Source organism: Chrysochloris asiatica, unplaced genomic scaffold (assembly GCF_000296735.1).
Source record: "Chrysochloris asiatica unplaced genomic scaffold, ChrAsi1.0 scaffold00050, whole genome shotgun sequence".
Taxonomy (NCBI): Eukaryota; Metazoa; Chordata; class Mammalia; order Afrosoricida; family Chrysochloridae; genus Chrysochloris; species Chrysochloris asiatica.
The window spans coordinates 5,215,751-5,232,759 of NW_006408568.1; the positions used below are offsets into that span (position 1 = coordinate 5,215,751).

At 41.3% G+C, this 17,009-nt stretch overlaps 1 protein-coding gene across 1 annotated transcript in view; it reads left to right on the forward strand.

Annotated features, from left to right (window-relative positions):
- Nucleotides 1–5,816: 5,816 nt before the first annotated feature.
- Nucleotides 5,817–17,009, forward strand: part of EFCAB4B (EF-hand calcium binding domain 4B) — a 141,429-nt gene continuing 130,236 nt past the window's right edge. Inside the window, exon 1 of the mRNA XM_006862681.1 lies at nucleotides 5,817–6,032. Coding sequence (XP_006862743.1) covers nucleotides 5,817–6,032 — 216 coding nt within the window. The remainder of the gene's footprint in view (nucleotides 6,033–17,009) is intronic.

The window sequence follows — 17,009 nt, forward strand, 5'->3', positions numbered from 1 at the left end:
CATTGTCTTGATTACTGTGGCTTTAAATATATCTTGAAATTAGATAGAGTTAACCCTGAAATTTTGTTCTTCTCGTTCAGTTTCTTTGGCTATTCTCGGTATTTTGTATTTCCATATGAATTTAGATCTGCTTGTCACTTTCTACAAAGAAGCCTGTTGGGATTTCTGTTGGGATTGATGTTAATTGGTAGATGAATTTTGGGGAATATTACATCTGATAATATTAAGTCTTTCAGCCCATGAGCATGGCATATCTCCACATGTATCTCATTTCTTTCTGTTAATATTTTATAGCATAGTGGTTATGAATCGGGCTGCTAACCCCAAGGTCAGCAGTTCGAAACTACCAGCCGTTCTTTGGAAGAAAGATGAGGCTTTCTGCTCCCATAAAGATTTACAGCCTTGGAAACCCTGTGCAGGGTCACTAGGTCACTATGAGTCAGAACCGACTCCATGGTACTTAACAACAACTGTACAGATATTATATCTCTGTTGTCAGCTATATCACTAACATTCCATAGTTTTAATGATATTGTAAATGGAATTTTTATTTCAGCTTCAACTATTTGTTGCTAGTTTATAGAAATACAATTGATTTTTGTATTTAGAACCTGTGTTCTGCAGCCTTAACAAACTCATTGATTTGTTTCAGTAGCTTTTTGTTTATTCCATCAGATATTTTACATAGACCATCACACCTTCATGTTGTCTGGAAATAAAAACAATTTTACTTTTTCCCATCCTTTCTGGTTGCTTTTTCTCTCCTTCCATCCTTCTTCCATTTTTACATCCCTCCCTCCTTCTTTCATGCCTACCTCTGTCCCTTCATCCATTCCTCCCTTTCTTTCACTTCATGACACTGACTAAAGTCTCCAACACAAGGTAGATTAGAAGTAATATTGACTTATTCTTGACCAAAGAAGTAAAGCATTTGGTCTTTCACCATTGGGCATTGTGTTATCTGTTAGTATTTTGGAGAAGCCGTTTTTCAAGTTGAGCAAGTTCCTTTCTATTTTTTGTTTGCTGAGAGTGTTTATTAGGAGTGAATATTATATTTTGTCAAGTAATTCTTAGGCATCTATTGAAATGATTACAAGGTTTGTCTTTTTAAAATTTATTAACATGATGAATTATATTAATGATTTTTAAGTATTAAATTATCCTTGCATATGTATGATAAATCCTAGGTCAGGATTAACTTCATTAAAATTTTATGAATAATTTTTGCATCTGTGTCCATGAAGGATATTGTTCTGTAGTTTCTCTGGACTATCTTTGTCCTGCTTTGGTATAAGGGTAATGCTGATCTTATAGAATGTGTTAGGAGATATTGCCTTCTTGTCAGTTTTCTGGGAACATTGATTATTGATTCATATTACTTCTTTAAATATTTGGTAAAATTAATCAGTCAGTGTTGCCAGTGTTCTTTTCTTCATAAGTTTGTTTAAAAAACTATCAGCTCAATTTCTTTAATAGAAACTGGAACTATTCACATTTTCTATTTCTTCTTGAATAAATTGTGTTATTTAGTGTCTTTCAACAATATTTAGTGTCCATTTTATGTGAATTGTCATTGTGTGGGCATAAAGTTGTTTCCTTACTATCCTTTTTTAATGTTTATGGAATATGTAATGAGGTCACTGCTTGCATTCCTAATATTGCAATTTGTGTCTTTTCTATTATTTTCCTAATCAATCTTGCTAGAGGTTGATCAACTTAATTGATCTTCTAAAAGAATCAGCTTTTAGGTTCATTGATTTTCTCAATTGTATTTCTGTTTCTTTTTCACTGATTTCTGCTCTGATCTTTATTATTTATTTTTCTCCTTGCTTTGGGTTTACTTTGAGCTTGCTTTGATAGTTCTTAAGGTAGAAGTTTAAGTCATTGACTTGAAATCTTTCCCATTTTCTAATATATATATATATATTTAGTTGTATAACTTTCTCTGAGCACTACTTTAGCAGTATCCCACAAATTGATTTATTATGCATTTCTTTACTTTTCTTTTTAAAGAACAATCTTTTATTGAGTTTTTGGTGAAAGCTCAGAATACCTTCCCTCACTGCTAGTTAGCATGACTACCATCCCATCATTAGAGGCTCATTCATTAAAAGCAGATACCACATCTTATTCAATTTTGAATTTCTCAGTAGTAGTTCAGAGTATGCTATGGTAGTAATCAATAAATGAGGAAGAGGAAGAAAGGAAGACAGAGAAAGGAAGGAAGGAGAGAAAGAGGGAAGGCAGGAGGGAAGAAGAAATGAAGGACATACCAGTTAAAATGATGACTATGCATCTGGGAGGTGAGTTAGATAGTTCTCAGTTGGAACTAGCAAGCCCATAGCTGAGAGTAAGCCCATAATTGAGAACCATAAGAAGGCAGTGTGGTGTGGTGGAAGATAAGGTCGGTAACTGTGCTAGACCTTGAGCCAAGTGACTTAACCTCACCGAAATCCAATTTCCTCTTCTGTGTGATGGGAATATTAATCATACCTTATGGAGTGATCAAAGGTTCCCAGAAGACGACATATGTTAGGGGCCTGACAAGAGAGATCCCTCAAGGAATAAGAGACATTAGTAGTCTAGTCTTCTGGGAGTAGGAGGTGGGAGTGGAATGGACCTACAAGCAGAATAGCTCTTGCAGACAAACTCTGCACCAGGAAGACAGCTAGCCGTTCTGTTCATGCTGTGTATTTACAGAAGCTCACATGTTACCACCATCATCCAGAAGCCCTTTCTAAGCCCAGTCCTGCACATAGAGGTGCTGGGTAATGCACAAAAACATCTGCACAGATACAGCCCTGACCTCTCAGGAAGGCAGAGTAACCATGATAAATCTGTATAAGATTGGGTGGTGGCTAGGATTGGAATAAAGGCCATCTCCCAAGTGAGGGGCTGGTTAAAGGAGCCAGGGTAGGAATAACCCTCTCATCCTGAATGGAGTCAGAAGATACCATCTGCTCTTCTGTGTTGAGGCTCCATTACCCAGAGTTAATTCCTAAGGCCAGCAGGTAGCCTTCCAGCTGTGGGCCCACAGCTCTGTACAGCTTGGTAGTGGAGGATGTCTACTGAAGTCAGAGTTTGCTTTGGAGTTATGGTGTAGTTGAGCCCACAGCCCAGGCCCTGGTATTGGAGGCAATCAGAGAAACCCACCTGATGTCATAGGAATCATCTACTTCCTTTACCAACATGGACACCTCAGGAGTTACTGATTCAGGACATCACTTCCTCCAGCTCCTCACAAAATGCATTATAGTGCATGTACATGTTTTTGTTTTTATAGTTCAAGTGTTATCATGTATTTTAAAGTAGACTTAGTCTACTTACAAAATTTCTTCAGAAGGTCCAAAAATGATGTTGTTGTTGTTAAGTGCATTGAGTCGGACCTGACTCATAGCCACCCTGTAAAGGGTTTCTGAGATGGTGCATCTTTGCATGAGTGGAAAGCCTCATCTTTGTCCTGCAACCCAAAGATACTGACATCAATATTTCCTTTTATCATATTAGTTGATTTTTTATTGGTTAGAATATCACAGACTTTCAGAGTGTGAAAGCTCAAAGAAATGTTTAAGATGTACTGATCTGGGCCTCTCATTGTTCAGGTGAGGACACAGTGGCCACCAGGTGGTGACTTCAGGTTAGAAGTCAGCTGTCTGCATGCCTACTTCCATGACATCACATTGCAAGATGCACTATTAAAAGCTTTGACAGGCTTTAAGAATCTGATGGAGGTGTATGATTTATGATTCTCTACTAAGTATTCCAGAAAACTTAATTGTGCTCATGAGGAATCTGTACCTGGACCAAAAGACAGTTGTTCGAACAGAACATGGGAACACTGAATGGTTTAAAATTAAGAAAGGTGTGTGACAAGGTTGTATTTCTTCACCATATTTATTCAACCTGTATGCTGAGCAAATAATCTGAGAAGCTGGGTTCTATGAAGAAAAATGTGGCATCAGGATTGGAGGAAGACTCATTAACAACCTGCAATATGCAGATGATACAACCTTGCTTGCTGAAAGTGAAGAGGATTTAAAACATTTACTGATGTAAATCAAAGAGCACAGCCTTCGGTATGGATTACATCTCAATGTAAAGAAAACTAAAATCCTCACCACTGGACCAATAAACAGCATTCTTATCAATGGAGAAAAGACTGAAGTCGTCAAGGACTTCATTCTTCTTGGATTAACTGTCAGCACTCATGGAAGCAGCAGTCAAGAAATCAGATGATGTATTATTGCATTAGGCAAATCTGCTGCACAAGACCTTTTTAAAATGTTGAAGAGCAAAGATGTCAGCTTGAGGACTAAAGTGCACCTGACCCAAACCCTGGAATTTTCAATAACCTCTTATGCATGTGAAAGCTGGACAGTGAATAAGGAAGACTGGAGAAGAATTGATGCTTTTGAGTTATGGAGTTGGAAAAGAATATTGAAAAACCCGTAGATCCATTTTGGAAGAAGTGCAGCCAGAGTACTCCTTGGAGGCCAAGATGGCCAAACTTCATCTCTCATACTTCAAACATATTGTCAGGAGGGACCAGTTGCTGGAGAAAGATATCATGTTTGGTAAGGTGGAGGGTCAGAGAAAAAGAGGAAGACCTCCAACGAGATGGATTGGCCAAGTGGCAGCATCGATGGACTCAAGCGTGGCAACAGTAGTGAGGTTGGCCCAGGATCGGGCAGTGTTTCCTTCTGCTGTGCATAAGGTTGTTATGAGTCGGTACCAACTCAATGGTACCTAACAACAACAACTGACTGGAAATAGTGTTGGGTGTCACCAAGTTGGTCTTGGAGAGGCCAGAACAATAAGAAGCTCCTTGAGGGTAGGGCATGCTCTCATACCTTAGCTACGGTGCCCACTGCTCTAACAGAGGTCTGCAGCATGGGGCAAGAGCTCACCAAGACTGTGCTGATAGGGAGTGATGGGAAAGGAGTGTCTATGAGAGGAGAGTCTCCATCCTTGTCAACTCTTAGGAGTCAGGCCAGGAAGAGATTTAGAGCAAATGCAAGTTAGATGAGCTTGGCTTTAAATCTTAGTTTTTACACTAACTTGCTGAGTGACCTTGGGAAAGTCATTTTACCTCTCTGAGTCAGGGTTTCTTCATTGGGGACATAGAAATGTTAACATGTATTTATATCAGAAGAATGCGAAAACTAAATTAGAGAAAGTATATAAAGAGCACACATGGTGACTATCCCTAAGCAGGAAAAAGGGGAAAAAACCCCAAATAGTTGCAGTTGAATGAATTCCAACTCATGGTGACCCCACACTGTCACTGTAGCACTGTGATCCATAGGACTTTCAATGGCTGATGATTCAGAGGCAGATTGCCAGATTTGTCTTCCAAGACATTTCTGGGTGGATTCATACCTACCAACCTTTTGGTTTATCAGCTGAGCGCATTAACCATTTACACCACCCAGGGACTCCTTTCCTGTAAGTAACACACGCAAAAATAGCAGCTGGTCTTTCAGAATCTGTGTTGTTTAAATCAGGAACCATTGTTTTTAGGTCTTACACCCAACATCCTTTCCATGTGGAAGTGTCTGTGCTTTTTCTTTCCCTCCCTCTTCTCTTCTCCCTTTGATGGGCTGGCTGCTCTACTAGTGATGATGGCACATTTCCCCTTGTCTTGATCACATGATAATTAAAGAAATGGTTGCTAAGAGATGTTGGGGTACACTGGTGAATGGCTCTAGTCCCCTCTCAGAATTTTTCAGCTTCATTCCATCACCCCCATACTCACTTCTCTCTTCCATCTCCCATGTTCAGGTTCTGAAAAGACCCGAAGAAACAGATCGATCTGGATGGCTACCCCCAACCAGACGGTGATCTCTAGTCCGCAGAGACCTGGCATGGGGCGAAAAGGAAGCGGGACCTTCCTGAGTGCCCTGGGCAACTTGGAGTGGAAGAAGACTCAGGAACAGACACCGAGTCAGCTGACCATGCTAAGTAAGGCGCAGGAATTCTTCCAGACCTGTGATGCAGAAAGCAAGGGCTTCATTGCCAGGAGGGATATTCAGGTAAGAGGGATCCCACTGGGCCACCCACTGGGAATGTCAAATGGCTTGGGTCTCCTTGTTTTAGATTAGGGCTTGCCCATTGGAGTTGGTATCTTTAACAGAAAAGATGGCATACATTACATTCTGCCCCAGGAGGAAATGTCTTCCCAAACTCTTCTTAGCACCAAATTTCCAGGGTCTATTCTTTTTGCTCCGCGGGAGAAAGATGAGGCTGTCTACTCCCGTAAGGATTTACACCCTCGGAAACCCTGTACAGGGTCGCTATGGGTCGGAACTGACTCGACGGCACTTAACAACAACAACAACAACAATTCTTTTTGCTGCCTTTGACCTTTTGTCAAGCTCGACATTGTTTCCCTCCCTCGCTGACTCAGAAACTCCCCCAGGACTGTGGATGCAGTGATAACAACACTTCCGCCTGGAAGAGGATAGGCCGGGCAGAGACACAGAGACACGGGAAGAAGGGAAATGAGCCTTTGCTGGTGGATTTTGGATTCCCCATGGAAAGTCCACGAGCTCTGTGGTGTTCCTGGGGCAAATCCTGCAGGCAGGATCACTCACATCACTCCCACACTTAGCTCCTTTACAGGTATGGTCACCACCCTTGAGTCTGGCGAACATGGTTTCTGTCTCCTTTTACAGTTCTCACTTCCAGCACAGCCTCATGAGAACTTGAAAAGTTTTGTGCTCACACAGGTTTGGCAACCAGGAAAGGTCCTTTAAAGTAAATACTGGTTCCCAGGATGGAGAAGTTATGGTCTAATGGGCAGGAGAACTCACAGACCTGGGAGAACCGAGTGGAAAACAGAGTTGATAGAAAGGCATGGGGAGCTGACTGTCCTTTGGAAACAGGAATGAGAGTGTTACGGGTCCTTTTGCAGTGCTCTTTTCCACTTCCCCTTTGTTAATAGATAAATAAACAATTCATCTTCAGAGGACAGGATTGACTTCCCAGGCATCCTGTAGTGGGAAGAGACTGCTCAAGCTGATACAACAGGGACCAAGAACAAAAGAACAGTGTCCCTGGGGGAATCTCTGAAGGAACCCGCAGTGGGCTGCGCTGTGGCATATAGTGCAAGCTGGCATGTGCTCAGGCTTTCCTGCAGACTTCGGTCACTGCCCCAAGCAGACAGAGTCCTCAGACCTCACACCAACCTCTACAGGGATCATCTGTGGGGTTCACAATGACCACTCCAGGCAGAGTCAGGGAAGATACAGCTCTGCAGAATTGAGTTAGTGCTGAACCCTGGACAAGCAGAGACTCAGGCCTGAGGGCTTGAGTGAAAGTTCTGCCTCAGAGCGAAAGAAGGCAGGAGAAGCCCAGGCTAGGGAAGGCATGAAGGGTTCCTTTCAGCTGTGAAAGGAAAGTAGGCACGGGATGGGCACGTGGTTTCTCTGAAGAAACCAGTTGTTGTTGTTAGGTGATGTCACCAAGTCTGTGAAGCTGCGGGGTGGGCACCAGCCTTTTACGTAACAGCTAAGCGCTTAACTGTTGCAGCATCAGGGCTCCTAGAACTTCCTAAACCTTCTCCCTGGAATCTCAGAGGAGTGAAGCGATTATCTACCAACTCCAAGTAACTCTCAACACACCTGGAATTCCTGGCTTAGACAAACTGTTAAATTACGTATGAACTATGACTTGTGGATAGTTTTTGTTCATAAAGTTTGACTGAAATCCAGCCATGCTCATTCATTTATTTATTGTCTATGGTTGCTGTCACACCACTATCATAGCATTGAGCAGGTGTGACTGACACTGTGTGGCCCACAAGCTTGGTTGGACCTCTACATAGAAAGTTCGCTGACAGCTGGTTCAGGCTAATAAGAATTTCTTTTCTTTTCTTTTTTTTTTTTTTTGGTAAATTGTCTTGGATTTTAACCCTAAATCTACAATTTACTAGCTACATGAATTTGTGTATATCTCTGAACTCCTATAGATCCTGTAGTTCTATAGGATTGTTAATAGCTGCCTCCCCACATTAAAGGAGTCCTGGTGTGGCGCTGTGGGTTAATGCGCCAAACTTCAAAGCCGTTTGAACTTCAAGGTCAGCAGCTCAAGCTCATGAAAAAAATGAAATGTGTGATGCTACAGGATAAACACTGAACTGGTCAGCAATTCAAATTCACCAGCTGCTCCTTGGAAACCCTATTAAGGATCACTATGAGTCGGGACTGACATGATGGCACTTAATAGCATGCATATAGAACACTTAACCTGAGACTGGGACCTGGGACAGTGCACTTGTTGGGGGGTCCCATAGTCTGTGTCAATCCAGTCCCTGGTGCCCCCCATACTGACTTTAAGTGGGAGTCATCTGCCCTGCAGATGAGAGACAGAGAAGGGGCATTTCTATGAAGAGGGTGCCTCCCACTCATATCAGCTGGTGCTGGTCTTGTTTGTGTCCAGTCTATATCAGGATATCAGCATGGGCTATTTTGCCAGCTAGGAGACAGCTAGCAGTTTCTAAACATATATATATATATATGTATGTATAGGTTTGGTTGGTTGGTTGTATGCTGCGGAGTCACTTCCAATTCATAGCGACTCTGTATAGGGTTTTTGAGGCTGTAAATCTTTATGGAAGCAGAAAGCCTCATCTTTCTCTCTCCTGCAGAACAGCCAGTAGTTTTGAACTGCTGACCTTGAAGTTAGCAACCCAGCATCAATGGGCTCAAACGTGGCAACATTTATGAGGTTGGCCCAGGACCGGGCAGTGTTTCGTTCTGCTGTGCATAGGGTCGCTAAGAGTCGGTATCAACTCGATGGCACCTAACAACAACAACAACAACAAGCTAGCTATATTATTGAAACAACTGAAGAAGAGGCTAGAGGGTGAAGGCCAAAGGTACTGTTGCTGTTGTTGTTAAGTACCATAGGGTTTCCAAAGAGTGGCTGGAGTCCTAGTGTGGCGCTGTGGCTTAATGTGTCAGACTGCAAAACCGTTTGAACTGCAAGGTCAGCAGTTCGAGCTCACCAGCCGCTCTTCGGAAACCCTATATAGGGTCGCTATGGGTCAGAACCGACTCAACAGCACTTAACAACAACGAAGAGCAGCTGGTGACTTTGAACTGCCGACCTTGTGATTCAAACTGACCTTGTGGTCTAATGCCACACCAGGACTCCTACTAAATAGCCTTTAGTACATAGAAGAACCCCCTCTTCCAACAAAAAATTGTCCATTCCAAGATGTCAATAGTACAAAGGTGAGAAACCTTAGTCTACACCAAGCAATGGGTCCAAGTCAAGAACATCAGGTACTTCAAGACACAAAGCAGAATAAAGGTAGACGCTGCCCTCACGGACCTCACCCTCTCATCTTGGAGATACTTGGGACGGCTGAGCTATACAGGAAAGGGAGTGGTTGATGCTAGAGAGAGGTCTGAACAGAATGTTATGGGAGCCCCAGAAGGAGGCAGCATTTAATTCTGGTTGTAAAGATGTATCTCTTCTGCTTTTCATGCTCTAGCTCCCCGTTTTCTTTATTGAGGTAAAAAATTTATATCATAAAATTTTTTGTTTAAAAATTCTTCAGCACACAATTCAACGCCATTAATTATATTCAGAATGTTGGGCAACCACCACCGCCATCTATTTCCAAAACGTTTTCATCATCACAAACAGAAACTCTGTACCTACTAAGCAATAAGTCTTCATTCCCTCCCTCTCCCTTCAGCCCCTGTTCAACACAAATCTACTTTCAGTCTCTGCATTTAGCTATTCTAGATATTTCATATGTTTGGCATCATAAATATTTGTTCTTTTCTGTCTGGCTTATTTCACTTAGCGTATCTGGTTTTCTCTTTAATGAGAGTGTCACATAAGCATGTTCAAAGCTGTGTAACCATTTGCTTGAAATGACATGAGGCATGTTACTGGGCTAGTGACCAGAAAAGTAAAGGAGTCTGGCTGGAGTGCAGCAGAAGACACGGTTTTTCAATGGTTCTGGGAGCTCAAGCCATCAGGACTACTGCTGCAGGTTGCCTCCAGTTCCAGGTGCTGGAAAATTCTCAGCTTATAAGAACATGCCAAGAATCGGCGGTTGTGTTGGTCAGAATCTGGGTATATGAGGTCTATAGATCAGAGCTCTATAGATAGTTCAGGATCCCCTGAGATTACCTCTTAGCCACTCAATCATTTATCCATCCACTCAACAGACATCTAAATACTGCAGATTTGTCAGCATTGGACTAGGCTCTGGGGTCACAACAGTGAATAAAAACAAATGGGGCTCATTTCTCAGAGAACTTCCAGTCTTACTGAAGAGAGGCAGACATTCATCAGCTCATCACATCCATCAGCATAACAGTTGCTGTCAAGTCCATTCTGACTCCTGTAGGCCCCACGTGTGCCTGAGTAGAACTGCGCACTGCAGTTTTCAGTGGGAGATTTTTCAGAAGCAGATCACCAGGCCTTTCTTCAGAGAAGGTTTTGGAGGGATTTAAGACTCCAAACTTTTGTTGAATAGACAAGTATGTGAACCATTTTCACCACCCGGGGACTCCATCAATCGGTATGGAAATGCAAATTGAGATAAGACTTATGAACAAGAGTAATGCAGTTTGGGGAGCTCATATAACCAGATCTAGCCTGGGGATTTCAGGAGACTTCACTGAGGAAGTGAAACCTGAGTTAAAAGTGAAGAAGAGAGTGGAAGGAGACAGGTACTTAAAGAAATCACAGAGTTGAAAGGAGTTGCTTGGGCCATGGGCAGTCTAAATCAGAGAGCTGTCTTCCTCCTACTTCTCTTCTTTCCCCTGCCTGCCCTTTCAAATGTGTCTTAAATGCTGAGAGTACAACAGTATCTTTAGCATGCTAATTCTTAGTAGTGTCATCAACAGAGACTTTAGAATTTATTGTGATGGAAGTAGTGCTGATTAGTGGATTGATGGGGAGAAACAGTGAAGGGTGGGTAGTTATAGAATGAAAACATTAGAGAACTATTAGACTATGTCTGAAGCCCTATATGAGGTTCTTTCTCCTTCTCTGGGCAGATCTCAGCGTCTCACAGGCCATCTCATGAACCATCTCGTGACTCCTCCATTCTGCGTCCTCACTTAGTTAATATGTAGACAGCATCAGGTGTCCAGGGGACAGCGCTGGAACAGTTGGTTTTGTATGGCTCTGTATACTCTGAGGAGAAAGAGAAATAAGAGCTAATTATAGTTATTAAGACTAAATGATTCTTCATGTAGGTCCAATAAAGAGAGGTTAAAGAATCTGGCGTGGGGTAGCTTGTGGAGAAGACTGAAGAGGCACTCAGTGTTCATTTGCCAGGACTCAAAGGCAGAATTACTTGGAGGATATAACATTGCTTCCCCCAATTTTGTTGACAACAGAAAGAGGAAACTGGCTTGAATCGTAGGCAAGAGGGAAGAAGGATTGGGACTGTGGTCACAAGGGGTAGATTCAGGAATGGTGCTCCGGATAGGGGGTGAAACAGCCTTTTCTGGTTCACACTAATAAAAGAATAGGTACCCATGTATGTGGTGTGCTTTGGGAGAAAGTCGATATTCCTACTAACCTTAGGAATCTCCTTCGGACCCATTTCTAGCTCTGGCACAGTGTGAGAGATCACACTTTAGCAATCCCAGACTAAGGGTTGTTGTTGTTAGGTGTGGTGTTGGTTCCAACTCATAGTGAAAACTCATAGTATAACAGAATGAAACACTGTCTGGTCCTGTATCGTCTTCACAATTGAGCCCCTTACGGCTGCAGCTGTGCCAATCTATATCCTTGGGAGTCTTTTTTGCTGACCCTCCACTTTACCAAGCATGATGTCCTTCTCCAGGGACTGGTCCCTCCTAATAATATGTCCAAAGTATGAGATCTGGAGTCTCACCATCTTGGCTTCCAAGGAGCATTCTGACTACACTTCTTCCAAGACAGATGTGTTTGTTCTTCTGGAAGTCCATGGTACTTCCAGTATTCTTCTCCAACACCATAATTCATGTGCATCGATTTTTCTAATGTTTTCCTTATTCATTATCCAACTTTCACATACATAAAAGTCATGAAAATACCATGACTTGGGTCAGGTGTACCTTAGTCCTCAAACTGTTATATTTGCTCTTGAATAATTTAGAGAGGTCTTGTGTAGCAGATTTGCCTAATGCAATACATTGTTTGATATCTTGACTGCTGCTTGCATGAATGTTGCTTGCAGATTTGAGCAAAATGAAGTCTTGGACAACTTCAGTTCTTTCACCATTTATCATTATATTATTTATTGGTCTAGTGGTGAGGATTTTTGTTTTCTTTACATTGAGGTTCAGCCTATACCAAATGCTGTGGTCTTTGATCTTCATCAGTATTTCAAGTCCTCTTCATTTTCAGCAAGGAAAGTTGTATCATTTGCATATCACAGGTTGTTATTCAGTCTTCCTCCAATCCTGATGCCACATTCTTTTTCATATAATCCAGTTTCCCAGATTATTTGCTCAGCATACAGATTGAATAAGTATGGTGAAAGGATACAACCCTGTTGCACATCTTTCCCAATTTTAAAACATTTAATATACTTTTGTTCTGTTTGAACAACTGTCTCTTAGTCTGTGTACAAGTTCATCAAGAGCATAATTAAGTTTTCTGAAATAGCCATTCTTCACAATACTATCTATAGTTTGTCATGGTCCATCCACACAGTCAAACGTCTTTGCATAGTCAGTAAAGCACAAGTAATCATCTTTCTAATATTCTCTACTTTTCAACCAAGATCCATCTGACACCAGCGATGATATTCCTAGTTCGATGTCCTCATCTGAATCTGGCTTGAAATTCTGGAAGTTCTGTCAATGTACTGTTGCAACGGTTTTTCAATATCTTTAACAAAATTTTACTTGTATGTGATATTGTTTGATGAATATCACATTCTGCTGGATCATCTCTCTTTGGAATGGGTGTAAATATGGATCTTTTCTAGTCAGTTGGCCAGGTAACTGCTTTCCAAATTTCTTGGCATAGATGAGTAAGTACTTCCAGTGCTGCATCAGTTTGTTGAAAGATTTCAGTTTGTATTCCATCAAATTCTGGAGCCTTGTTTTTCACCAATACCAGTACAGCTTGGACTTCGTCCTTCAGTACCATTTATTCTTGATCATGTGCTAACTCCTGAAATGATTGAATATTGATCATCTCTTTTTGTTACAATGACTTTATGTATTCCTTCCATCTTCTTTTGATGCTTTCCACATCGTTCAATATTTACCCATTGTTGATGTTGTTGTTACGTGCTGTCTAGTCCGTTCCAACTAATACCAACCCTGTTAGTTGAGGAGCGGCTAGTAGATTTGAACTTGCAGTGACCAGTCCAATGCTTATTCTATAGTGCCACACCAGGACTCCATATTTGCTCATAGAATTCGTCACTATAGCAAGTCGAGGCTTGAATATTTTTCCTCAGTTTTTTCAGCTTGAGAAATGCTAAGCATGTTCTTCTCTTTTGGTTTTCTAACTCCACACGTTTTGCAAATTTCATTATAATACTTGGCTTTGTCTTCTTGAACTGTCCTTTGAAATTTTCTATTCAGCTCTTTTACTCCCTCACTTCTTCCATTTGCTTTAGCTTCTCTACACTGGAGAACCAGTTTCAGGGTCTCTCTGACATCGGTTTTGGTCTTTGTTTTTTCTTTCTTGTTGCAATGACCTTTTGCTTTCTTCTTGTATGATGTTCTTGGTGTCATCCCACAATTCTTCTGGTCTTTGATCATTATTGTCTAATGCATCAAATCTCTCCTTGGGATGGTTCTAAATTCAAGTGGGATATATTCAAGGTCATATTTTGACTCTCTTGAACTTATCTTCATTTTCTTCAGCTTCAGCCTGAACTTGTGCTGATAATATTGAGCTTTTCCACACTCTCTTCCAACAGGTATAGTCAGTTTGATTCCTGTGTATTCCATCTGGTGAGGTCCATGTGTATAGTGGCATTTTATGTTGTTGAAAAATAGTATTCATAATAAATAAGCCATTGGTCTTGCAGATTTCTACCATGTGATCCCCAGCATTATTCCTTTCATGGAGGCCATATTTTCCAATTACCGATCTTTCCTTTTTACTTCAACTTACACATTCCATTCACCACTAATTATCAATGCATATCGATTGCATGTTTGATAAATTTCAGCATGAAGAAGTTGAAGAAGTCATTGTTCTTGCAAAAATCTACCATGTGATCTCCAGCATCATTTTTATCACTAAATCCATATTTTCCAACTACAGATCCTTCCTCTTTGTTTCCAAACTTTGCATTCCAATTACCAGTAATTATCAGTGTATGTTTGATTAATTTCAGACTGAAGAAGTTGGTAGAATTTTTCAATTTCACCATCATTGGCTTCAGTAGTTGGTATATAAGTTTGAGTAATAGTGATATGAATTCGTCTTCCTTGTAGACATATGGATATTATCCTATCACAGACAACATTGTACTTCAAGATAGATCTTGGTATGTTCTTTTTGATGATGAATGCAACACCATTCCTCTTGTATTTGTCACCCCCGAAATAGTAAACCATAAGATTATCTGATTCAAAATGGCCAATACCAGTCCATTTCAGCTCTCTAATGCCTAGGATATTGATCTTCATATGTCGTATTTCATTTTTGACAACTTCCAATTTTCCTAGATTCGTATTTCGTGCATTCCATTTTCTGATTATTAATGGATGTTTTACCCTATCAGCAAATGAAGGTCCTGAAAGATTACTCCATTCATACCATTATGGTCATCTCTACTTTGAGGAGGCAGCTCTTCCTTAGTCATTTTTTTGAGTGCTTTCCAACCTGAGGTGCTTGTCTTCTGGCACTACGCTGAGGGAACTGGACTGCTAACCACAAGGTTGGTGATTCAAACCCACCACCTGCTCCTGGTGTGGCACTGTAGGATAAGCAGTCTGTCAAACAGCCGGTTTGAACTGCAAGGTCAGCGGTTCAAATTCACCAGTCACTCCTCTGTATAGGGTCACTATGAGTCAGAACCGACTTAACAGTACTTAACAACAACAACAACAACCTGCTCCTTGGAAATCCTATACAGGGTCATTATGAGTCAGAAGCAACTCAATGGCACTTAATAACAACAACAACAACAGGATAAGGGTAAGGAGTTCTTAGGTGGTGCAAACAGTTAAATACTGGGCTACTAATGGAAAGGTTGGTAGTTCAAACCCACCCACAGGTAGCTTGGAATAAAGGTCTGGAGATATGCTTCTGTAAGGTCACAGCCTTGAAAACTTTATGAAGTACGGGTCTACTCTGAAACATATGAGATTGCCATGAGTAGGAATTGACTGAGGGTAGTGCAGGAGGAAGGGATATCCTGGAATAATAAATGCCTGGAGTCTGGGTAGGACAGGACCTGGTGTTTTTACCTTCCCTCAATATGATGCCTTTTCTTCCAAATGAAGCTGATAAACTTCTTGCTTACAAAACAGATTCCCTTTTCACCCACCATTCTCTTTCTGTGACTTTTGAGACATCTGGTTTATGGATTGTTGATAAGCCAGAGATTCTGCTGTATGCTAAGGAGATGTACTTCTAGCATCTTTGCACACTCGTACTCCTCTTCCAGTTTATAAAAACCCATTCATATTTAATTTAATTCTTCCAAATGGCTTCCTCATCATCCTAACTTCCCACTTTGTAATGCATCATTGTCTCTCTTACGCACGTACCTGCCAAATTAAACTTTATGGTTTATCAGCTAGAAAATTGCCTTAGGATAGTGCCAAGTGTTTTGCAAGTTAGGTTATGGGCTTTCACACCTGTCAGTTTGCTTTTATTGTTCAGATGAGTATATACCTTCCTTTCCACTAAGTCCTGTGGTTATGGTCTTCAGCTGTCAGGATCCTCCACACAGTCAAGTTTGTGCAGGGCCTTCCCCTTGTCTCTTGTATAACTGGGAGGAAGGGGAATGGTCAAATAGGAAATAATAAACTCTCTTGGAGACTTAGATTATTAGGGTTTTAGAGGAGACTTGCTCTAACATTGCAAACTAGCCTTGCCTGGGGTTTATTACACACCTGGCAGAAGGCCAGAGGAAGAGCACACAGGTCAACCACTTTGCTGTAATTGGTCCCCTGTCCTTCCCTCCTTGTGAGATAAATAAATACTGGACATTTGTCCTGGGCTGACTAGGATCTCACAAGAAGGGATGGACAGTTACATAAGAGGTAGGGGAAGGCCCTAAGAGTCTAGCTGCCTCTCACTGTTGTCTCCCTTTAAAGCACAGGTTTCCTGGGGAGGCAGCTAGAAGCCTAGAAAAGGAACAATCAAACCCATTGCTGTTGCATTGATTCCATTGCATAGTGACTCTATAGGACAGAGTAGAACTGCCCATAGGGTTTCCAAGGCTGTAAATCTTTATGGGAAACATTGCCATCTCTTTCTCCCATGAAGTGCCTGGTGCAAGATACATTTTATATATGCCTATATGATGCATATATATGAGTCCTGGTGTGGTCATACAGGATAAACACTGGGCTGCTAACCAAAAGTTCAGCAGTTCAAATCCACCAGTCGCTCCTTGGGAACCATATATAGAGTAGCTATGAGTTAGAACCAATTTGATGGCATGAAACAACAACAAATATATATATATAAATAAATATATATATATATATCATAGGATAAGCTCACCAGCTGCTCTGTGGGAGAAAGGTGAGACTTTCTGCTCTATCAAATATGTACAGCCTCAGAAACCCTATACAGGGTTGGTACTCATGGAGACCAACTTTACGACACATAACAACAACAGTATATACATGGAGGCCTGGTGTGATGCTGTAGGATAAGCACTGGATCTTTAACCACAATGTTGGTGGTTCAAACCCACCAGTCAATCCTCAGAAACTTTATAATAAGTTAGAACAGACTTCACAGCACTTAACAACATATGTCTAGGTGTGGCACTGTGGGTTAATGCGCTGGACTGCAAAGTCAGCTTGAACAGCAATGTCGGTGGGTCAAACTCACCAGCT